Source organism: Triturus cristatus, chromosome 4_1 (genome assembly GCF_964204655.1).
Source record: "Triturus cristatus chromosome 4_1, aTriCri1.1, whole genome shotgun sequence".
In the NCBI taxonomy this organism is placed as follows: domain Eukaryota; kingdom Metazoa; phylum Chordata; class Amphibia; order Caudata; family Salamandridae; genus Triturus; species Triturus cristatus.
The window spans coordinates 431,066,712-431,090,071 of record NC_140585.1 but is presented as its reverse complement, the minus strand read 5'-3'; the positions used below and the strand labels follow the sequence as shown (position 1 = coordinate 431,090,071).

General features: G+C 45.8%; 1 protein-coding gene across 1 annotated transcript in view; it reads left to right on the top strand.

The window, feature by feature from the left end:
* Positions 1–23,360, top strand: part of CRACR2A (calcium release activated channel regulator 2A) — a 727,465-nt gene that overhangs the window by 684,511 nt on the left and 19,594 nt on the right. Inside the window, exon 17 of the mRNA XM_085652578.1 lies at positions 11,651–11,727. Within this exon, the coding sequence (XP_085508704.1) occupies positions 11,651–11,727 (77 nt within the window). The remainder of the gene's footprint in view (positions 1–11,650; positions 11,728–23,360) is intronic.

The following is a 23,360-nucleotide window of genomic DNA, read 5'->3' as shown; positions in this document are numbered from 1 at the left end:
CTCTTCTCATTTCACAAGCCCTCTCAAAGGCTGTGAACCACTTGGTGGTGTCATCACCTTCCTCAAATTTAGGGACAATCCCTTTGGGGATTTTAGAATCAGAAGTTTCCTCCCTATCCTTATTTTTATTATTGCTGCCACCATTGATGGGTGCTAAACCCATCTCTCTCCTTTCTTTTTCTAGAGGCAGGAGCCTGAACTCTAGGTCTAATCTTTTGGCCAGCCTTGCTAAAAGGCTGTCCTCTTCACTGGTGGGTCCCCCAGTGATCTCTCTGGTACCAGGGTCACCTGTGTGGCCTCTAGGTTCCCAGATGCTAATTCTTGGATGCAATGTTATGGGGGCCCTTACTTCCCTAGGGAATAGTGTGGGGGTGGGGGGGGGGTCATTCTCCCCCTCCTCTTCTTCCCTTTCCTCATCTGACTGGCCATCACCATGTTCAGATGGGTGGTCCTTAACATACTCAGCCAAGAGCTTCTGGATCCCTAGTTTGGTTGGATGCAGGCCCATTGGTATATTTTTAAGTTTGCATAGGGACCTCAATTCCTTGAAAGACAAGTGTAAGTAAGGTGTGAGGTCGAGCTCCTCCACCAGGTCCATGTTATTATTTTCACTAATAGCTGGGTTTGTTTGAGTCATTCTAACCTGACAGTTCTAATCCTCTACCCTGACTATAGTGACTTTTACTTTTCTAAAATTCTAATGGGACTTAAGCAAGGCCCTAGTAAGACTTTTAGTAATTTGGAAAAGACCAATCAGAATTCTAAAGGCAATTTTAAGAGTTCTGTCATGTGATCAGATGGTAACCAAGTAGTCCAACAAATGCAAGTTTGTATCCCACCGCTGATCCACCAATGTGAGAAAGTGGCTCTGTATATACTGTTCCCAAATAGGTACAGGGTGTACAGAGTCCACAGTCCCCAGAGGTTTGGCAGAGGCTAAAGTTAGATATAACCTTACTCTCTAAAGTGGTAGCTTGGTCGAGCAGTAAGGCAGTATCAGAGGACAGTGTAAAGCATTTGTTGCACACACTCAGTCAGCAAATGGTCTCACACACTCAATAACTGAACTCTAGGCCAATGGTTTATATATATATAAATATATGCTTGTTTTATTTTAGAACCAACAATAGGTATTAAAATATACTTTCTCAGAATGAGATGCTTTATATAGATACTTTTGCAATATGCAATTGACTTTTGTAGAAAGTTACAAGTGGTTGCAATAAGCAACACAATTTTAAACACAATAATGCATTGAGTTCAATGGAAGTTTCAAGTTATTTGCAACAGATTACTTTTAGGATTACTTTTGGAATTCCAGAACTGGATCCTAGATTCAGTCCTGGGTCAGTACTTGGAATCAAGTGAAGAAAGTCTACTTAATTACTGTGATGATTTTTAGACAATATTTTGCTATTTTAAAAGTTGACACCTAGAAAATATTTCATAGAAAACAGTCAATGATTCCCTATGGCAGAAAATTCAAGTTGCAGGTATAGTATGTTCTTGTTACTTTTGTAATCCAGTACTGGGTGCCTAGACTCAGTACTGGGACCTTTATCAAAACCAGGTAAGTAATTACGTTTTCAGAAATTATGCGATTTTTAAAGAATATTTAAAGTTTGCAGAAAATGACACAAGAAATTTCACAGAAAAACAGTCAATGATTTCCTATCGGAGAAAATTGGGTTACTGGTAAGTACAGTTGTGAGTATTTTTCAGAGTCAGTGCTGGGCACCAAGATCCAGCACTGGGAGCTCACCTAATAGCAGGTGAGTATTTTCGTTTTCGTTACTCAGCTGATTTTTGGTGAATATTTTAAGTTTTGAAAAGTCCACACTTGGAAGAAATTTCAGGAAAAAACAGCCAATGTTACCCTATGGAGAAAATTGAGTTATCGGTTTAAAGATAAGTACTCGACTGGCAGAGTTAAGGTTCTGGGCTTAGACTCAGGGGTCTCCCAGGGTCCGGTAGGTACAGTTGGTTCACCCTCAGCGGCGCAGGGTCGGCCGTGTGCAGAGAAAGTTAGGCCCAATGTTATCCTATGAGAGGTAGGGGGGCCTTGGTTGGTGGCTGCTGACTAGCAGGCCACGCGGCTGTGGAAGCTGGGCTCCTGGTCAATTACTGCAGGGTGCTTTTGAGCCTTCGGGCTCTCAATTGATTTCAATGGGAAAGCTCCGGTTTAGAAAAAGACTGCAAGCTCGGGGACGAAGATTCTTCAGGTGCCACCACCACTTCGAGAGGTAAGTTGGGTAGTTGGAGGATAGGTAGGTGCCCCGGGATTGAGCACAGGGGGCCGCAGGGCGCCGTGTGCAGGGGTGCCTTTTGGCGTCGGGAAATCTTACCCTCTGTTGATCGCGGTTGGGGGTGGCACCGGGTTCTGTGGCTGCAGGCTTCTTCAAGAGTGTCGAGGGAGGTCCTTGGGTGCCGGACTCGGGGTCGCAGTCGCCGTGGGGTCATCCTCGGAGTCGTTGTTCACTCCGGCACAGGCCAGGCTTGGCGGGTGCAGATGGTGCTGGGATTGCGGTTCCGGGCTGCTGCCAGGGATTAGAAGTAGATTTTGAGTGGAGCCTCTACTCATGGGAGTCCCAGGGGGCTTAGAGTCAAAAGGTAGTGAGGACCTCCGGGGTTTGTGAGGTTGCTGGCCACAAGAGATGCCGGGTTGGAGCAGGAGCAGGTTCGAGGGTCGACAGGCCAGTAGGGCTGGGGCCAAAGCAGTTGGTGTCTTCCTCTTCTTAGCAGCTGCAGGGCAGGTCTTCTATCTCTTCTTCGGATTTCTGAATCTGGAATCTGGGGAAGGAAGGTTCAGGGTGCTGCTAAATACTAGATTTAGGGGCGTTACAGGTAGGTGAAGGGGAGGGACCAATGGGTCCCTGTCCTGGGGTGGGTACACCCCCTATCCTGCCTCTCTCCTGTGGGAGGGGGGCAGTAGCCTAGTCCTGATTGGGCAGGGCTTCTCTTCTTCAAGATGGCGAGAGCCCGGATATGTGCTTCACCTCGCCTCCCCCACCTGAGGGGTGGGATTGGCAGGCTGGCACATCCCCTGTCCTTTTTGGGGTTTCCGGCCAAGCTTCCCGCCAGAGTGGGGGGTTGCCGTGGCCTGGGGAAGCTCACAGAGGCGGCATGCCTTTGAAGCTTCCCCCTGCCCATCCTGGGGGAGGAGATTTAGCACCTCGCCCAGGATGTGCATTGTTGCAGGCCCAGGAGAGCAGGGGCTCTCCTACCCAGCGGACCAGCAACATGTCTGCTGTGTGGCAGCCTAGGCAGCCTCAGAACAGACGTGGATTGTAGGTTAGGTTTTAGGGGGCATCTCTAAGATGCCCTCTGGGGTGCTTGGTACATTAAATCCCACACTTGCATCAGTGTGGGTTTAATGTGACGAGAAGTTTGATACCAAACTTCTCAGTCTTTAGTGTTGCCATTATGGTGCTGGGGAGTTCGTGTTTGACAAGCTCTCAGCACCATGTACTCTTAAATGGCAGCACTGCACTTACAGTGCCCAGGAATGGACCTGGGCACTGTAGGGGCACAGGGCTCATGCTCCTGTGCCCACACCACTGGCATAGGGCACCCAGCTAGAGGGGTGGCTGATGTATGCCATGGCAGGGTAGGTGGTGGGCATGGCACTCAGGAATGGGTGCCATGTTGACTCTTTATTTTGTCTTGTACCCAGACACCCAGCCTTGCAAGGACAGTGTGTGTGTGTGTAAGGGTACAGTGCCTCTAAGGGTGGCACAATGAGTGCTGCAGCCCTTAGAGGCCTTCCCTGGTCACAAGGCCCTGGGTACCTAGGGTACCATTTACCAGGGGCTGACATGTGGCCAGGGTTTGCCAATTTGGGTTTTGTGTCTTAGGGAAGGAACATAGGCCCTGGGCACCTTATTGGCAGGAGTCCAGGGCACACTCAGTCAAAGTACATTCAGCAATTCAGCAAAAAGTGGGAGCATACCAAGCAAGAAAGACAGCACTTTCTCACACAGACCAAACACAAAACGGACCTGCAACGGATCCTTAACCCGTTAATTGAAAGGAGCATTTTTTTCTGTAGTTCAACATCTGGGTGCAGAACAGTCCCCTTGCCGCGCTTCTGCCCCACAGCCAGTATTCAGGATAGTTTTCCTTCCCCCCAGACTCCTCTCCTTCACTGCGCACATGCAGGTTGGAGTTCCAGCTGTTCCCTGGTTGTAGGAGAAGTAAGGCTTCCAGAACCCCTGTTTCATCCACAAGGTGCTAAAAGTCTTTCTTTGAATGCACCAATGTCCTTCGTCTAAGCTCTGCATGATGGACATAAATTGGTGGATCTGGAACACAAAACCCCCATGATGTTATATGGATGTCTTGACTCAACCATTTCTTTGTACTCCCTTGCCTGTATTTTTGCTTAGGGACCCGAGATATGAAAGGGCCAGGCTAGCATGTCCTTCTAGTGCTATCCTAGCACTTTTAATGTTTGTTTTTTCTGCCTGCTTCAATCCAAGAGCATATTAATTATTGCAGGCTGGGTATTATCTTGTAAGTATTATTCTCCATGTTTTCCAGCAGATGATGACAGCTCATGAATTGTCAGCAAGGTTGTGGCGGGCTCCTGTTTCACTGTCTATGCCCCATTCTCACTGGCCCCTCTGTTAAGGCCAGTAGTGTACAGGCCAGGGAGTATTCACTTTTCTCCTACCCAGCAGAACACACCTTTTCTTTTCATGGGACTTGTGATTCCGCACTTTTTTGAGTCGTATACCGCAGTGATGGGAAGCTGCAGAAGGCACACACAAAAAACAGTGTGAGACACAGAGTCTGAGAACTGTGGGCCATGCACGATTACTGTCCTTCATTTCCTTTGCTGCTGCTCCGGCCAGTGGCATAGGGGAACATCTCAGGAACAGTTGGGTCTACTCAGCTGGAAAGCAGGAAAGGCCACTGGACATGTATCCCTGTAGTTCACACAGGAGGTAATAAAACTAACCCTCAAGGTCCCTTCTGGGGACCTGGGTTCAAGGCAAGCAGATCCAGTGCTCCTTCAGGCTTCAGACAGCAGGAAAGTCCTTCTTCTGAGTCTTGAGAGGTTCAGGAGAGTTATGATATCAGATTGTGGTGATGCCACTATTTTGCCCAGTAGGTAGGTGGGGAACAACCCTTTGTCTACCTCTAAAACAGTTTCTGGTCAGTTAATTCCTTTCCTCTGAGTTTGGCTTAGCTTGGGCACTGAAACAAAGGCCAGGCAGGCCAAGGTGTGAGCTGCATCTGCCAGAAAGGTTTCTTCTGAAGTCAGAAAGCGTTTGCTATAGCCTCCAGGTTACCCTATGAAGTGCAACCAGGGCAGGGGCATAGCTCCTCCCCAGCCATCCTGGGTAGGAGCTATGCCCCTCCCCTCCCCCGCCCATGCCCCTTCCTTGTGGTGAAGTGTCGGGAAGACCCATTCTCCAAAACAAAATCCTTTATCCACTCTTTGGGAGCATTACATATCACAGTACAGGAGAGTCATTAACAGTCAGGTGACCCTGAACAATGGTAGAAGGGAAGCAGCCATTAAAACTCAGTCACAACCACGCATGTCTGTTACCACAAAGCCATTACCACACATATGCCTTTACCACGAATTCTATTAGTACGCATGCGTTCAACACACATATGCACTTACTGTGGTAATGGCTTTGTGGTAAGTAAATGATAAAAAACATGTTAACATTTACAAGGAGAATCATGTCCTCCTACAAAATGAGTTAAATAATCCTCATGACATTTTATTTAAATATGGAACAGTTCATCTAGGCAACAGGCACAAATACAAAACATTACCATTCAGAAGGTCCCAGTGAATTGAATGGCAGTACAACTGAGTCACATGACAAGCCAAAACACGTAGCGCACTCCAATGATACAGGAAGTTGAATAAACTCACTTCCGGAAAGCACAGCGCACATGAAGGTGAGGGTGATAAATTAACATAAAACGGCCTGCATGACATTCAGCAGCTGTGCGTCTGGGCTGGGCTGAAATGTACTTGCCTGTACACCAGGGCAGCACTAAAAACTGGCACGCAGCGTTGGCAGTACGAGGGATCGTCTGGTAAACTAGAATGTCTCAATGTATCCCCAAATAAAGAGGCATTGCAATCATCCGATGAAGCAGAAAACTGTAGATGAAGGTGTCCCCAATTTTTACACAAAAACAAACACTAAATTAATCCCACGTAACCCAATAATGTCCTTTCCCAGCGACCAGTGCGCATATGCCACGTTCGGGGTAAATAAACAAGTTGAAGGTGCAGAGTAGATGCTACTGCCTGATGCTTTTACCACGCATTCCAAATGTTAACCACGTATATGTCTTTACAAACCTTGCCTTTCCAACGAAGTATTCATAATAGAGGCATGCATGGTAAAAGCATATGTGCCGACATTTGTGTCGTAAAAAATGACCCGTGCGTTGTATAGACGGCGTTGAAAAAGCATGCGTGGTGACGTCATACAACCTGGTAGAAAGGCATTGTTGCCTCAGACAGAAAAATGCCAAGTTTTCTGAAAGTGTAGTTGAGAATAGTAATTTAAAAACCGATTTAACTATTTGGTTGGGTTTTAAATTCCAATGTTAATGAGTCCTTGAATCCTTTTCATCGCTAGTCTTAAACTGAAGTTATCCATTATAAGGAGCTGTAATGTAACCCAGCGCTTTTCTATGGAAGAGCCAGCCTTACAACGGTCAAAAACCACTTTGGAGGTTTTTCACTGCCAGTGTGCATGTCTTACTTTTCAATTACCATGCATCCTGCCCTATTGGCATTTAGGAACTACCCTAGGAGTGACTTATAGGTATTAAAAAGGACGATTTAGACCTTTTACTTTGCTAGGTTGAAATGTTAGTTTAAAAACTAGACTGCAGGCTGCAAGGGCAGATTTAAGATATGTTTTTCAGTGCGACATCAGTGGGTGACACAAGAAATGCTGCAGCTGACTTGTAGCATTTAATTTAGAGGCCCAGGGTACATATAGGGCCAGATGTATGAAACGGCCCATCAGAGACTGGTAAAATGCATTTTCAAACCTACCAGCCCTATTTTGTGAGTCGGTAACCTATTACCGACTCGCAAAATAGGGTTTGCCAGTCGCAATTGGGAAGGGGCGTGCCAAGGGCGTCCCTTCCTAATAGTGAGTCGCGCTGGTATGTATGAATGGTTTGCATTGAATGCGGTCGCAAAACAGTCACAGTTTACCACCAATTTCAAATTCATGGTAAGCCATTCGCAAACGGGATGGGGTCCCAAGGAACCCCATTCCCTTTTGTGAATGGGGTGCCAACATTTTTTCAGAGAAGGCAATGGTCCCACAGATCACTGCCCAAAAAGTGAAAAGAGAACTTTTCGTTTTTCTTTTTTAAATGCAGCCTGTTTTCCTATAAGGAAGATGGGCTGCATTTAAAAAAACCTGCTTTAGTGAAAAAGCAGTCAGAGACATGGTGGTTTGCTCACCCCAGCAGGCCACCACCCCTGTGAGTGCCAGCCATTCCCAATGGGTCGCAAATTGTGACCTGCTTCATGAATATTAATGAGGCAGGTAATTCATGACCCATTTGGGAATCACTAAATGTGTCCCAGACATATTAGTACATTTGATTTTGTGAGTCGCAAAAAATTGCACTTAGAGACTCGCAAAATCAAATGGTTGTACATCTGGCCCATAGTGCCATATACTAGGGATGTATAAGTAAATTAAATGTGCCAGTTAGTTGGATGAGAATTTTATCATGTTTAAAATGGAGAGCATAATCACTTTACCAGTGATTAGCAGGAGTAAAGTGCACTGAGTGTACCAAGCTTATAAAATTATGTGGAAGGACCTACCTGAGCTATTGGTCTGTGAATACTACGTCACATTCCCACCTCTTCTAAAATAGGCACTTTAAGAATTTGCAATTATCCAAGAGGCCAAATTATTTCAATAAGATACACATTGAATGGTGCACATTAAAAATCATTTCAGAATTGAATTATCAACCTAACATTGAAGCATGTGACTTGTGCTGCCTGTGATCTAGTGGCAACTTGAAAGTTTCATAATAGGGGGGACAAATCTAAAATGAATCTGGGCTGTAAGTACAGGTGTTTACAAGATGGTATGGTAAATAAACCAAGCACTACATAGGGATATTGGTCTTCAATCTAACCTTTTACAGAGCATTTGATGTACTCAAAGGAGAAAAGCAACCTCTTTTCTTGAAAAAATACTGGTATCATTAAGTTGGAAATTTCTGTACATTTAAACTATTCAGAATGATCAGTAATTAAATCCAGTGAAAAGAGGCCACCTAATGAAATACTTTTATTATTCGTAGTGACTCTGTATAGATTTTTAGCAGTACACCTGCTCTTTTTAGCTTGTTAAAGCAATAGTTGGGAGCAAAAACATTGTCTTAGACAAGCCAACCATTTCCCAAACAGGAAATCGTGATTTTCATTTAAAATCAATGTCATCATTCAGAAAGTAGTAAGAAGCTGCACAGAAGGTTTATTTATGGTCTTGTGTAATGTCTCCACTATGAAACCTGATTTTGGGGCTCTAAGGAGCCAGAGACTAAAGCCCTAAGCTTATTTCTGATTTCTGTCAGTGGCAGAGCTGGCCGCTGGAGTGGTGTCAGCACGTCTTCTTATTGTCTTTTGAATCTACCGAGTCTAGCAAGGCAAACTATTTTCTCTAGCGTCTTTGCCGGGCCTGCTACCTGACATGTAAGGGACTGTTCCTTGTGCTTTTGTCACCACTCACCACAGATCAGGAAGCTGTTACACATGTTATCTTCCTACAACCTTTTTTGGTCAAGCCTTGGCAGTGCATGTGCTGTCTCTTTGAGGCATGCTGTATTCACTCTGTAAGCTTACAGCCTGCCCATTGTCCTTTTATTCGTCCCTTCGATTGTCTTTCAAAATTGCTTGCTTGCTAGTGGTTAATCCCTCCTTTTGTGTTTGGTTTCCTCCCACACAGCACCACCCAATTACTGTTAACATTACACTTCTGTGTTTATTTGTTGATTTGGGGGACTGTTTGGATTCCTGCTTGTCACTGTTTGCCCATCCTCAGTGGTTCAGTTTCGGCACTTGTCACTAAATTTCCTGGTCCCATTCAAATACTGCAATGAAAGGTCAGACGCTTTAGACACTATTTTCGAAATCACCTCTCTAATTTTCTCTGACTTTCAAAGTGTGAGGAGTTTCCCCAAGCTCCTCCCACTTAGCTGCTTTTTGCTTTACCAAGCCTCGGTCACCAGACCTTCAGCAGCCCAACCTTGCAGCACAGTTAAGGGCAAGGCTTGGGCAACTCCCACCACATTTTCTTTGATGCTTGTTTATAAAATGTGAACTCAAGCAACCCAAAAATGTTGGAACGCTTGACATGAGTACTAGTTACATTACACAATGTCAGATATATTTTTGGGGGCATTTTTATAGAGCGCGAACTCAACTATTATATCACACAAGATCAGGTTATTTTTTTTGTTTTTAGCTGCGTGGACATTAAGTGATGCTGATGTTGCCCCTGTTTATTCATTATTTCCCCTCTACCTGACAAATGGGAGCATTTTGTTCTTGTTGCTATGTCCAGTGCTCCTATACCCAGGGGGCTGGGATGGAGGGCGGGCCGGGGGCTTGCTGGTAAATGGATGGTGCGAACAGTGTTTTCAATAAAAACTCTGGAGAAGGGTGCCTGGCGAACAGAGGCCTGGAGGAGGAGGGATGTGAAGTCTCCTCCACTGGAAAGTACTTCACTGCTTTTCAGTACTCAAGTGATGCAGTTGCACACAGAATTTTATAGTTCTGTTGACTTGCATCAAGGCACTTGTCTTTCTGTCTGTGCATTAAAAAGCCTTGGAATGTGTCCATAAATGTTTACTGAGGCAAGCATGTATTCCTGAATCACACTGCATAACCCAGTGTGTAGTAACTGTATAGCTCTTCAATCCCTGGCGGCACCTCACCCAGGATAATATTCTGCACGGCGAAACACTTATAATGTCCCGAAGGCGAGACCTATTGGCTATGCCTATTGGCTATGCCATTGCTTTTTCTTTTTACATCTGGGAGATGTTTGTTTAGAGTTACTTATTTATGCCACTCCTGCATGACTGGCATGGCCATCAAAATAGCATTGCAGGCTTATTGTTCTTGTCTGTGGTAAATTAGTTAAGTTTTCCAGAAAATTTAATCATAGTTCCCTTTTCAAATTTACAGGCACAATTATGCATTAGATATTCAGCAGGCGATGCAAGTTCCACCCTTAAAAACACATTCACAAAGGTTGGTTTATGAGTAAGGCCCCGATTACGAGTCTGGCCGTCCACAGACCGCTAGACTCGCGGTGACACGGGGGTGGCAGCCTCCCGACTGCCCTATTACGATATGGGTGGTGGGACCGCCACAGTCCCGCCACAGCAGCCAATGAACCGCCGTTCCCTGGTGGTATTGCGGCGGTCAAGAGGCAGTAATATGCTTGGTGGGACCGCTGCAGCCGGGCCAAGCTTGTTACAAGATTCCTCTCCCCACCGGTTTTCATGGTGGTTCCACCCCCCATGAAATCCGTGGCAGAGAAGAAACAAAGGACCTCACACCCTGTGGATGCACACAGTGGGCACAAGATGTGCCCCTTTGTGTGCGTGCACACCATTTCCTGCATGGCATGGATTTTCAATCCATGTCGTGCAGGAACAGTTTTTGTCATACCCAGTGCGGTGCCCATTTTCAGGGCACTGCTGTGGGAACATCAAAAACAAAGCCCGCCGGACAGGAGGAATCTCCTAATCTGGCGGGCGGTCTGACCATGGCTTTGGCAGTGCGGCGGTAGGGCGGATGCGGTGCCGCACCACCAAAGTCGGAATTGGGTCCTAAGTGTGACTTAGGCCCGGTTTACAAGTCTGGGCGCAGCGGTCTCCCGACCACCCTATTACGATATGGGCAGTGGGACCACCACAGCCCCGCTGCAGCCACCAGGGAACCCCCTTTCCCTGGTGGTGTTGCAGAGGTCAGGATACAGTAATATGCTTGTCAGGATCGCTTCGGTCCTGCCAAGCATATTACATGTTTCCTCTCCTCCACGGTCTTCATGGCGGTTCCAAAACCATGAAAACCGTGGCTGAGAACATACAATGGAGGTCCTACAGGGCCTTCTGGTGCTGCACACCCTTTGGATGCACACAGGGGGCACAACATGTGCCCCCTGTGTGCATGCACACCAGTCCGTTCACCTCATGGACTTTTCAGGCCATTCCATGCAGGAACTGTTTTTGCTGTTCCCATTGCAGTGCCCATTTTCAGTACACCACCTTGGGAACGTCAAAAACAAAGCCGGCCAGTCCGAAGGAAACTCTTAATCTGACATGTGATCGGACCACCGCTTTGGCGGAGCAGCACTGGGGTGGACCCGGCACCGCAGCGCCAAAAATGTAATCTGGCCACTAGTCTTTAACAGTTTTGACTTACTCAAGGAATTCAAGCATATTACATGAGTGAGTTACAGCAAAGTTTTCATGATTTGGGCCACTGGTTTCCATCTTCATTTTAATGGCATCTTAACAGTATTGTTGTATTACATTACAAAACTATATTAGCAAAATATGTTTTCCCTCAAACCCAGCTATTAATTTAAGTACATTGCTATGTTTTCTGTCGTAGGATTTCAAGTTAACTTTTTACGAATGCAGTGCGTGTTCTGGACACAATGCCAAAGAATCCGTGCTGCACTTAGCAAGGTAGGGTGTATTTCTTTTTAATTATGTAATATGCAGATCTATTTACATAGACGTATATATAAACCAACACATTGGCAAAGAATTATAATGACTTTACATGCATAGTGTGTTTGAATACTGTTGATATTTAATAATATAATGCTTTATAATTGAATGCTTTTGTCTACTGCTGTATGTTGTTTTGTAATATTCACTACCATCGCTAACATTTCCTATTTGTAAGCAGTAAAAGTATTGCTCCACTTTCAACAGTAATGAAAAAAGCACCATATATGTAGTATTTTTGACATGACATTCATGTCACACAATCTTTTTAATCCAATATTTTGATCAGTCACTCCCTTAGTAAGGTTACAGGAGGCTGGACCTCAGATAACTCCTAATCAACAAATCTAACTATTTCCTGTGTTCTTACTAATGTGAGATATTCTGTCAAAAACTATAATAATTTGGGGTATTTTACTCAGGCTAATATGCTGGATGTTGTTTTTCTAACCAAGACATTGCTCCGAGACTCTTCGAACCCAGACTTGGTCATGGCTATTCCCGCAGGCTATTCTAACCTTAGGTAGGATTGGCAAAATAAACAGGGTGGTGGGCTAGTGGTGGTATTTCAAGAAAAGTCTTCGGACAGCATTACTAATGTCACTTTCCCTCACTGTGAGGCTATTTCTTTCGATCTTTAGATCAATGCCTCATATGTTTTCTGGAGAGGGGCCATCCGTACCGAGAACTGATTTAGTAGATCCTCTTTGCTCACTACTTGAACCCTTCCTACACCTATCTAATCTCACTATTGTGGGGTATTTTATTCATCACTTAGACCTCAACAACAATAAAGACATTTTAATGTTTATTTACACTGAGGCAGGATTGATGCAACTTATCAATGTCCTGACTCATTTACCTGGACCTACATTTGATTCTATTTTCACTAATAACCTAGATCCCTGCCGGTTCTCTGCTCTTCAAACTAATTTGGTCATACCATTTGAAGTCTCTTTTAGCGTATGGTACCATCATCCCTTAACAAACAGTCTGAACCTGTGCATGTGCACAGCTCTAGCTTGTGGATGAAAATCACACAAGAGAAACTTACAATAGCACTGATGGATAATCCTCCCTCCAAACCACATAACGCTGACTTTGCAGCTAGTGAATATGTGAAGTGGCTAACTACAGCCCTTGATACAGTAGTTCCTATTTGTGAGGGGAAGCAGAAGCAGATTAACCCATCTGCACCTTGGGTACTTTGAGATTTAAAAATCTTACAGCAAAAATGTTGTAGGCTTGAGCAAAAATGGAGGAGATATTGACCATCAAAAGAAATTTTTTAGGTCGAGCCTAGAGTCAGCGCTGATGCGCCGCTCTAGGGAAGATCTGTGGTAGTTCAGTACGTGAGGGAAGCTCTGCCCACTGCCCGCCCATTTTTACATTGGCTTGTGTCTTTGTATTTCGTAAATGCTGCCTTCTGATATTGTAATTAGCTTGTTAGTCTCTCCTTAGTTCAGCCGTGTGGTCATATGTAACCTCCCATGGCTACTGGCCCCTTTACTTGGTTTTTACACGGTGTGTGTACTATTTCCTTTATTGCGTTTCTCCTAGTTAGGCACAACAACGTGCGCGCCATGCGCACTTTCATTTTTAAAGCAGCCGGCACAATGGCGGCCACAATCCAATGCCATAGGCCTTTTTCTCACTTCGACGTCTCCGCCCATCGACACTTTAAAACTGTGACAACAAGGGCTATATAAAAAAAATTACTATTGTAGAACTTGGGTCACAGACGTCTAACTAGTGTGCAAAGGTGGAGTGGAAATCGGGAAAGTATGTTGGAAGCTTCCCGGCAGATGTCTCGGCATCTGGGTATGACTGAAAAGCCCCTAAGGACTCCACGTCCACGAGAAGAGACCACAGTCTAAGCCCAGGTTAGAAGAAATGAGTTGGTGCTCTTGAAGAAAGGAGGGAAAGTGCAAGAGCGGTCGTAGAAGGTACGCCAGAAGGGAAGGCGTATGTATTGATGCTGTTCACTGGACGTGCTTGCTCGCATGCTCTCCAAATGGGTTGCAGCGCAAGAGCTCCCTCGAGTGCGTGTGCGTCATTGAAAAGTGAGCACTGGCGCTTGGCCTTTTCCCTGCTCTCTGGGATTATCAGGAGAATGTGGGGTGCTTTCTGGGCGGATAATGCAGGAAGTGCAGGCGTGACAACGCTGATTCAGGGCCCTCATCCTGACATTGGACCGGGCCCTCCCACACCGGGTTTCTCCTTTCCTGTTCACAGGCAGTAACAACAGTAGTCAGCACAGCTCTGTAAAACAGCTCAGCCCAATGCACCCGGTGCGCAGCTCTGAAACATTTCCCACTGCCATTGTCCTCTATGAGGCCCCGCCCCTCCCACCAAGCCCCACACCCTCATGTGCAGCCTGGCCCCCTCCCACACTCCTTGTATACTGGTATCTCCCTCCGAGCGAGGTTCGTTCATCAGAGCGCACAGACCTGCCTGCGCAAGTGGTGCAGTGAGGGATGCTTTCCTCTACCACGCGTGGAGAAGGGCACTTCCCTAGGTGACCCCACCCTAGAGCTGGGTTTCTGACCAACAGCCACTGATTTAAGAGGCAGCTAACCACTTGCCTCGGGGCAGCCCCCTCGGTCACAGCTGGAGAGAGCTTTAGGCTCCTCCCACTCAGTGGAGGCTCCTCGAGGAAGTGCTGCGGGGCGGTGGGGCGGGGGAGGGACAGGGTGGGGGGTAGTAAACTCCGGCATAAGGCCGAATAGAGTTAAATAAATAAATAAATAAATAAAACAAATTACATTGCGCGCGCTGCATCGCCAATTGTGATGCAGCGCATGCAATGTAATTCGTTTTATTTATTTATTTATTTAATTACTTAACTCTGTTCAGCTGTATGCAGGAGTTTACTACCCCCCAACCTGCCCTTCCCCCACCCCACCTCACCGCCCCGCAGCACTCCTTTGAGGAGCCACAACTGCTCCCACCGCTCACAGCCTGAACGTCGCGCCAATTCTGTTTTTCAGGAGAGGAAGGGCATGCACTGTCCTCTGAGCCCTCCTCCGTCCCTCACTCTGAACTATTTCCAAAGAGTTCAGTAAAGCGGGACGGTGCTCCTAGAATGTTACAAAAAAAGTTAAAAAAATATATATATATATATATATAATTGTGGCGGGTAGAGCAGTGAGACTGAGGCGCACACTATGCACCTTATAAAAATAAGTTCACAAAACATTACAGTTCTGAAAACACTGCAAATATTTCTGTAAATAAACCTCTACTAAAATAACTAGTGTATTGTCACCAGCATGGAACAGGAGGATCTTCGATAAAAGAAGCTGGGGTGGTCTGTGGTTTGGTTTGCATGAACAAGGCGGTCTCGCTCTGGGGAAACCTGCACGTGCTCTGTAACTCCGCACGTCAGCCAGCTTTGTCGCTTCACTACTCTTTGCGGAAGCCTGTTTTTTCCTATCCCACCCAGTGCTTTAAATTGGCCAGTACTCTCCGATAAGGAGTACCGCCACTTTTTAAGTCTCGCCTGACCCAGCGCATGCGCTGGTCTGGCGAGACCTATTGAGAGGGCTCCAAAAAGTGCTACCAGGCCAGCCTAGAGCTACAGTGCATGTGCGCGGGCGCACGCGTCACGCTTTACCGCAATTACTTTCACTTTCGGCCACTTTGATGTTTGATCATGATCCCGATCGCGATCACTTTAACTTTGATGTTTGATCGTGATCCCGATCACGATCACCTTAACTTTGATGTTTGATCGTGATCCCGATCGCGATCACTTTAACTTTCGCGGCCGCTTTGCATGGCCAATAGGTCTCGCTTTTGGGACCTTATAAGTATTTAGTTATGCAACTGTTGCATGGCTAAACACTTATAAGGTCCCAAAGGCGAGACCTATTGGCTATGCCAATGCTTGTTTATTTTGAGAGGGAGTGTACCAGCACTTCTCAAGAGAACTGCAGTACTTTTAATTGGAGAGTACGGCACTTCTCAGAAACAAGCAGGTACTCCTATTTTTCTATTTCAAGCATTGATCCCACCTCTGACTCCAACATTAGCTCTCCCTTCTATTCCTTCTTCAGGGACCCGGGGCAGTACTGCCTTCTCACTTGAGTAGAACGATGTGGAAACTACTGCTTGATAATTTACAAGCTTTTGCTACTACGGCCCTGCTGTCAGCACGGGAGCCCTTCGACTGGCTACAGGAGCAGACGTTGCAAAGAAGGACACGCCGGGATTCGGTGCAGAGGAAACACATTTCCACAGTCCCATTACTGCCTGTGACATGGACAAACCCGTCTAGCGGTGTATTTTCAGGAGGCTGGTTGCACCCCAAAGATTTCACCCTATATTTGCATTGGTTTATTATTTGTGAAAGGGCTGTGGTACCACAGATTGCACTGGGTTCTTTCTGTCATCACCTGCTGCCTGTATTGGCATTTCTGCCTGCCCTGCATGTCGCCCTGGGCACCATGGAGGAAGAGCTTGTATCCTCAGTGCGGGTGTCGTGGGACAAATCCCAGGGTGGCACGCCGCCCCGAGCCCATGAAACCGGTCTACCGGCTCGACGCCTTCGGGAAGCAGCTGACCTTAAAGCTGGAGCCGGACCGCAGCTTCTTTGCACCCGACTTTACTCTGCAGTGCGTGTTCAGCCCTTCGGGAGAGGAAGCCGGCCAAGCAGGGGACCTGGCCAGCTGCTTCTACTCTTGCACTGTGAATGGGGACCCCTCGTCCAGCGTGGTGCTGAGCCTCTGCGGGGGCCTCCGACGTGCCTTCTACCTGCAGGTCAAAAAGTTCTTCGTCCAACCCAGCAACTACTCCCTGGCTGCGGGGGATGGTCCTGGACCAGCAGCCCACACCATGTGCAGGAGGGTGCCTGGACGCAGGGAGCCCAAGTGCGGGGTGACCGACCAGCCGCATCCCGTAGGAACCGCGGAAGGGCCCGGCCAGCAGGCCAGCACTTCGTGCACAGAAGTATGCATATAACCATACCGTATAACCCACAATTCTACATTTAGGAAACAATAAAAAACGTGTGTCTTCCAGAAATTGCAGTGAGACGGGAAACTTCATGTGGTTGCAACTAGCGCTGGGATGCCTAAGGGTAGCCACGTGCTCTATCAAGAATGAATTATTAATAATAATAATAATAATAATAATGATAAGCTTGAAACTCGGCAAGGGTAAAGGGGTCACCTGCTAGACCCAAAACACAATGACGTCTTTCAGCCAGGGCAACCTTTCACATTCAAGCCTGTTTCACATCTGTTTGACTAGTAGGTAGAGACCTCACATTCTCACCACTGCAGGCAACCACAGCAGAACATTTCTGTCTACCACAGCATATTGCATCCGCCTCCCATAGCAGACTACCACTGCAGGTCACACTGATAGTTAGAGCATTCAATATCTGCAGATAACACATACTCAACATAGTAATCAACTACTACAGATCACATCTGCCTACCACAGCAACCACTGGAGATCACACCTGTCTACTACAGCAGACATCCACTGCAAACTGCACTACTTTCCAGAACAGACAACCACTACAGATCATAAATACCAACCATGATAGACAATCACAGCAGATCACACCTGCCCACCACAGCAGAGAACCGTTGCAAATACACCTACCCTTCACAGCAGACAAGTACTGCAAATCACACCTGCCCCCCACAGAAGACAAGTACCGCAAATCACACCTGCCATCCACAGCAGACAAGTCCCGCAAATCACACCTGCCCACCACAGGAGACCAGCATTAAATATCACACATGCCTACCACAGAACAGTTGCTGCAGATTGCACTTGCGGAACCACCGCAGACAACCGATGTTTGTCCCAACTTCCCACCAATGAATGCTTCTATTATAGAGTACACTGGGCCACTACTGCACTTCACCGGCACAAAGAACACGTGCCCACACTCCAGATGACTCCTGCACCCTACAGATCAGGGCTACCAATTGAACAATGGGTAGAATGAATGCCTTTACTGCTTAAATATGCTGCCATTTCTTCTGACAAAACTTGCCATACATAGGAGGACCCCTCTTTGAAATTCATTGTACTATGAGTAACAAACATTCAACAAAAGCACAACTTTTGACAGGTACACCGCCTAGATAGTGCCGCAGGGGTAATTAAGGCCACCATGCTCCGTAGCTAAATTACTCGCTTGTAATACCAGTGCTCCGGGTCCTTTGAGATGGCTGCTTTAAAAATAAAATTCTCGAAACGCGCTCTAACACTGAGTACTGTAGAGGTCCTGGCACTTGGAAGGACCCTACCTAAACAGACACCAGCACAAGTAGTAAATACAAAGCATTTGGAAACAGGAGTGGGACGGTTTCTGACCTGGATTGCCCCCAGGGCTGTAATTACTTCTCCTTATGGAAGCTGTAACATAACACTTACTTTTGAAGTTTTATATAGCGGAAACTTGACCTAAAAGGATAGGAGTGCTTTACGTGAGCTCCACGAGGTCGCAATCATTTTAGGCACCAGGAGAGTAAACGGTTTGCCCAGAATCAGAAGATGTTGAGCCGGGATAGAATCAGGATATCTGAGTTTAAATTCTGGCTTCCTGACTTGACAAAACTTTGTGATGCTGGTTCTTTGAGAGGCTTGGAAATTTGTTAATAGAAACCACTAGGTCTTCATTCACTTGTCAGAGAGGGGTTAAGTCTGTCGAATGTTCTTCCGCTGAAACCCTGAGTGAGCAGGTAGCATACTTTGAGTGCACTTTAGCCTCATTTTGGGTGACTTAAGTGATGGCCAAGGAGGTTGGGCCATGAGTCTTATGCCCCACACTAACAAGCATTGAAAGACGATGTTGGAGGCTTTTTAATAAAAAAAATAACTTCCGGGCATTCTTGATCTATGAAGTTTCGCAGGCAGTAGTATCACCTTTGAAATGACCAGTTGGAGTCTCCTCCGCACCTGATTGTGTCAGTTATGGAAGCTGAAGCATTCTATTCCAGCACTTTGGGTGTTTTTCCCTTTTGCACCCCTGCAGATATTTGCACCCAACAGTGGCAAGTATTTGGCTCGTGAGGGACTGCGTACCTTGCCATTGTTGGTTGCTCGCTTTCATGCCTTTTATTTTCATTGCTATACACACGTTATTCAATTAATGTAATTTGCCTTTGTTAGTCGATAATAAGCGTCCCTTCATTTCTTAGCTTGTGCATCATGCAGTAGATGTTATGTTATGGTGATTTATAAAGCGCACGATTACCAAGTAGGTGTCCTGGCGCTGTCCACAACTCCATGATCCTTAAGCCAGAATTAATTACTGAAACAGCTAGGTTTTTAATGCTTTCCTGAAATGCAATAGGTTCTCCATGCGTCTCAGGTGGAATGGCAATTCGTTCCAAAGCCTGGCTGCCCCGTAGGAGAAGCTGCGGCCTCCCCAACGTGCTTTTTTAATGACTGGAACCGTAACAAGACTGGCTTCCGCTGAACGAAGGCGCCGAGCAGGAACGTACCTAGTGAGTCGTTTAGTGAGGTATTCAGCGCCTTCTCCATTCAGGGCCTTGAACACCAGGCACAGAGACTTAAACTGGACTCTGCTTTGAATTGGCAACCAGTGTAGGTTGCGGATGGCCTTGGATATGGGTGAAAATTTCGGGATGCCAGTTAGTAGTCTAGCAGCCGCATTCTGCAACAGCTGCAGTCTGTGCAGCAAGTTTTCCTGTATATTCAGATACAGACTATTGCCGTAGTCAAGCCTGGAGTTACAAGGGCCGTGACCACCATTTGTCGGCTTTCATAAGGAAGCAGAAACAGGATCTTTCTCAACATTCTTAAAATGAAGCCTGTTTTGGAAGCTACTGCCTTGACCTGTAGTGCCATGGTGAGTTTGTCATCCAGCACCATCCCGAGATTTTTTACTTTGTTGACCGGGCTGGGAAGGGCCCCCAATTCCTGAGGCCACCATAATGGGGTCCAGAAGCTGGGGTTATTCCCGAACAGCATTACCTCGGTTTTATTAGAGTTTAGCCTAAGGCAGTTGCTAGCCATCCAGCGGGCCACTTCCGACATACAGGCCTGGAAATTATGATCCATTCCCAATTCACGTCCGGGGTATAGAGACACAACGATCTGCGTGTCATCCGCATACGAGGTGACACTAAAACCGTGGCTTCTGATGATGGGAGCGAGAGAGGCTACATAGACGTTAAATAGTGTGGGACTTAGTGAGGACCCCTGCGGGACCCCACAAGGCAGAGAAAAAGGACAGGATGAGAAATTTCCCGAGGCTACTGTTTGACTCCTTTCGGAAAGAAAGGAGTTCAGCAGTTCCCATGCTTTTTGCTGGACACCCCCTCTCCTCAGTCGGTCCATCAACAGTCCATGGTGGACCGTGGATGACATTATTTCAATTAGTGTTTACCTACAAGGATCGTTACGTTCGATTGTAATGTTTTTCCACATCAAGTGACATTTTAGCTAAGTGTCAGTTCGCTTTTGAGATGTTTGCTTTTGTGCGCAGCAATTTGTGTTAACTCGATAAGTAATTACATTTGGAAGTGGATGTTTCATGTGTCATCTCATGTGGAAACGCAATTTTACATTGTAAGCAGCACTGTGCCTTGCCGCCTTTACAAAAGCACCTTGCCTCATTACTAAATGAATCACAAATCACATTTCCTACTTCAGTAGTGACGTTTCCGTGGACCTGGGGAACCAAGTTCGAGTCTCGGCGTCGGCTCAACATCCTGTGATTCTGGGCAATCACTGAATCTCCCGGTAAATACCAATAAGCATTTGCAATGCAACAGGTCTCGCATTTACGCGAGTTTAAGCTATTGGCAGTGTAAATGACAAAGCCTTGTATTTATGTTTTAAAAACCAAAACATAAATAAAAGGCATTGTAATTTACACTGCCAATAGCTCAAACTCACGTACATGCGAGACCTATTGCATTGCAAATGCTTGTTTACAGAGTTAACCACGAGTAAAAACAAGCAATTTTACGCAAAAAATACATAATGCTAAAAATCCAGTAAATAAGGTGTTCTTTTGGTAAAACAATTTTCCGCAATTTATCCATTAATGTTTATGTCACAGGTTTTTTGAGATGAACACGTTCAATGATTTTTATCAGGGATTTTACTCAGTGAGCTTACAGGACTGGGACAGTACTTTTACTCGTAATGAGGATGGGAATAACATTATGGTCTTGCAAAAGTGTTCTCCTCTTACTGAGCGTCAAGTTAAAAATGTAATTCTTACAGCCAAATCAGGGGCAGTGACAGTGCTTTGTCCCCTGCATGTCTTGCAGTTTTTCTGGCTACTATTTCCAAATACCCAAATGATCTTTGTAACAAAGTTATTGACTCTGCCATATTTCCACTAACTTTGAAGACAGCCAAGGTTAATCCCTAAAAACAACATACCTTCTGCCAGTCCAAAGGATCTTAAAAACTACAAGCCAATTTCTCTGTTGCTGATACCTTCTAAAAATTCAGGAGAAAGTTCTGAACCTAGTGATTAAAGATAGGGCCCTGCAACTCCTACGTTCCCTCTTGACAAATGGGATGCAAATGGTAGATGTAACAAGGTCACAGTTAAACCATCCTCTCTGACTTGCAGTGTTCCTCAAGGCTCATATTTGAGCGCCACCCTTTGTAATCTTTGTATCTCTCCACTAGCTGACCTGATAAGATCTGACTCTGCCTTGTTGTACACTGATGACACCCATATAATAGTCACCATAACCGGCGACACCCAGCCAGGTGTGATACATTTCCATAACTGTATGCATAAAATCAGTATCTTAAACACTGAGGTCCTATTATTTGGCATTGATTCGGCCATATGGCCCAATTCCGGGTGGCCCAACAAGTTTGCTTTTTTACTGACGCCAGATAATTCGGCTAGGAATATAGGAGTGCTTTTTGATGACTCATTAAACATTTCCACGCATGCCAATCACGTTATAGCCTCATGGTTCAATATCCTTAGAATTCATAGATAAATCTTTAATCCTTGTTTCTGCATGAAAAACAGTGGTCTCAACAATCTCTTTGAGCATTGACTACTGCAAGTCTGTCTATCTGGGTGTTAGTCAGGCAACCCAGAATTGACTTCAGGTAGCACAAAATGCAGCTGCACATCTAGTTCTGCATATACCAAAACATCGTTCCGTATCAAAGGATCTGAATAAGCTACATTTGGCTAACGATACAAAAGAGGGTTATGTTCAAGGCCCTTTGCTTGGCACAGAAAGCTATCCATATTCAGGACCTAAACGCTTGGCGTTGAGGTTCCCTTGGTATGTTCCCAAGGAACCTCTTTGATCAGCTGATATTAAAAACCTGGTGGCACCAAGAGTCAATTTTATTTGCTGGGATGTAAATCCTTTCCTTACTTACTGACCAAACTTTGGAATTATTTGCCCCCAGAAACCATACAGTACCACATGTGCTTTAGGAAACCCATAAAGTCATAGGGCCTGACTTAGAGTCTGGCGGTCTTCCAACTGCCAGACTCGCAGTTGCGGTCCACTGGCTGCCACATTACAACTTTGAAAGTCGTTGTGGCGGAGGGCCACTGTTTGCGCCAGTTGTTCTCTGGCGGTGGCGCAGCTGTGCCACAATGTAAGATGTGAGCATATTGCAAGTTCTCCCACCGCCAGCCATTTCATAGCGGGAGCCACGCAATGAAATGGCTGGCGGTGGAGGAACAAAGGGGGCCCTACAGGGCTTCCATGGCCCCCCCACCATGAGGATACATTCAGGTGGGCACAACATACTCTCCCTTATCTGTATTCTCCCAAAGTTCCAGCATGGACGTCATGCCGTGCTGGAATCTTTTTGTCGTTCCCACTGCGGTGCCTGTTTTTCAGGCACCACCATGGCAAAGGTGAAGGACCGTCCGACGTACACAAGTTCAACTCATAATACAGCAGTCAGTCTTTGCGCTGGTTTGGCACAGCTGTGTCGGTGGAAAGCTGGTGCAACTGTGCAAAACTTGTAATCAGCCCCATAGCTTTTTAAACTATATATAGGCTGCCTTGTCTTTAACATTAATTTTATGACATGGTTAGTAGGCTTTTGAGGACCAAGATGCCCAAGGGGATCTGTGCGCTTTACAAGTTTCTTTCATTTAATTTCATAATATTTAATGAGATGGATTTGAATGCCCACTATTCCTGGTTACTGAGTTTAACCACTGCATACCCAATCAACACATTGGCACCACTACAATCTATCTACCCATGTTAACAATTGTCTCCAGTTTGTTGCAGGTAATCATGACAGTGAGGAGGCTTAAAAAAATATCATGCTATTTTCTCTGTGTCCATGTTAAAATGTGTCCTTTATTTTTATAACTATGCTTTCAAAGTCCACACTTCTTGCTACACGTTTCAGAACTATGGCAATATACACATGAACAGACATACCACGTTTCACATTATCCAACAGATCATTTTCAACAGCCATCATCCAATTTCCCCTAAATGCTTAAACTGCTACCATCTAACTTAATTCCTATCGATAATCCTTTTAATGGGTAATTCATAGCTGCAGTAGTGAATTTGCTGGCATCAGTTGTAAGTCCCAAATTAGGGCCAGGTTGTGGTGATGCAAGTACTCAT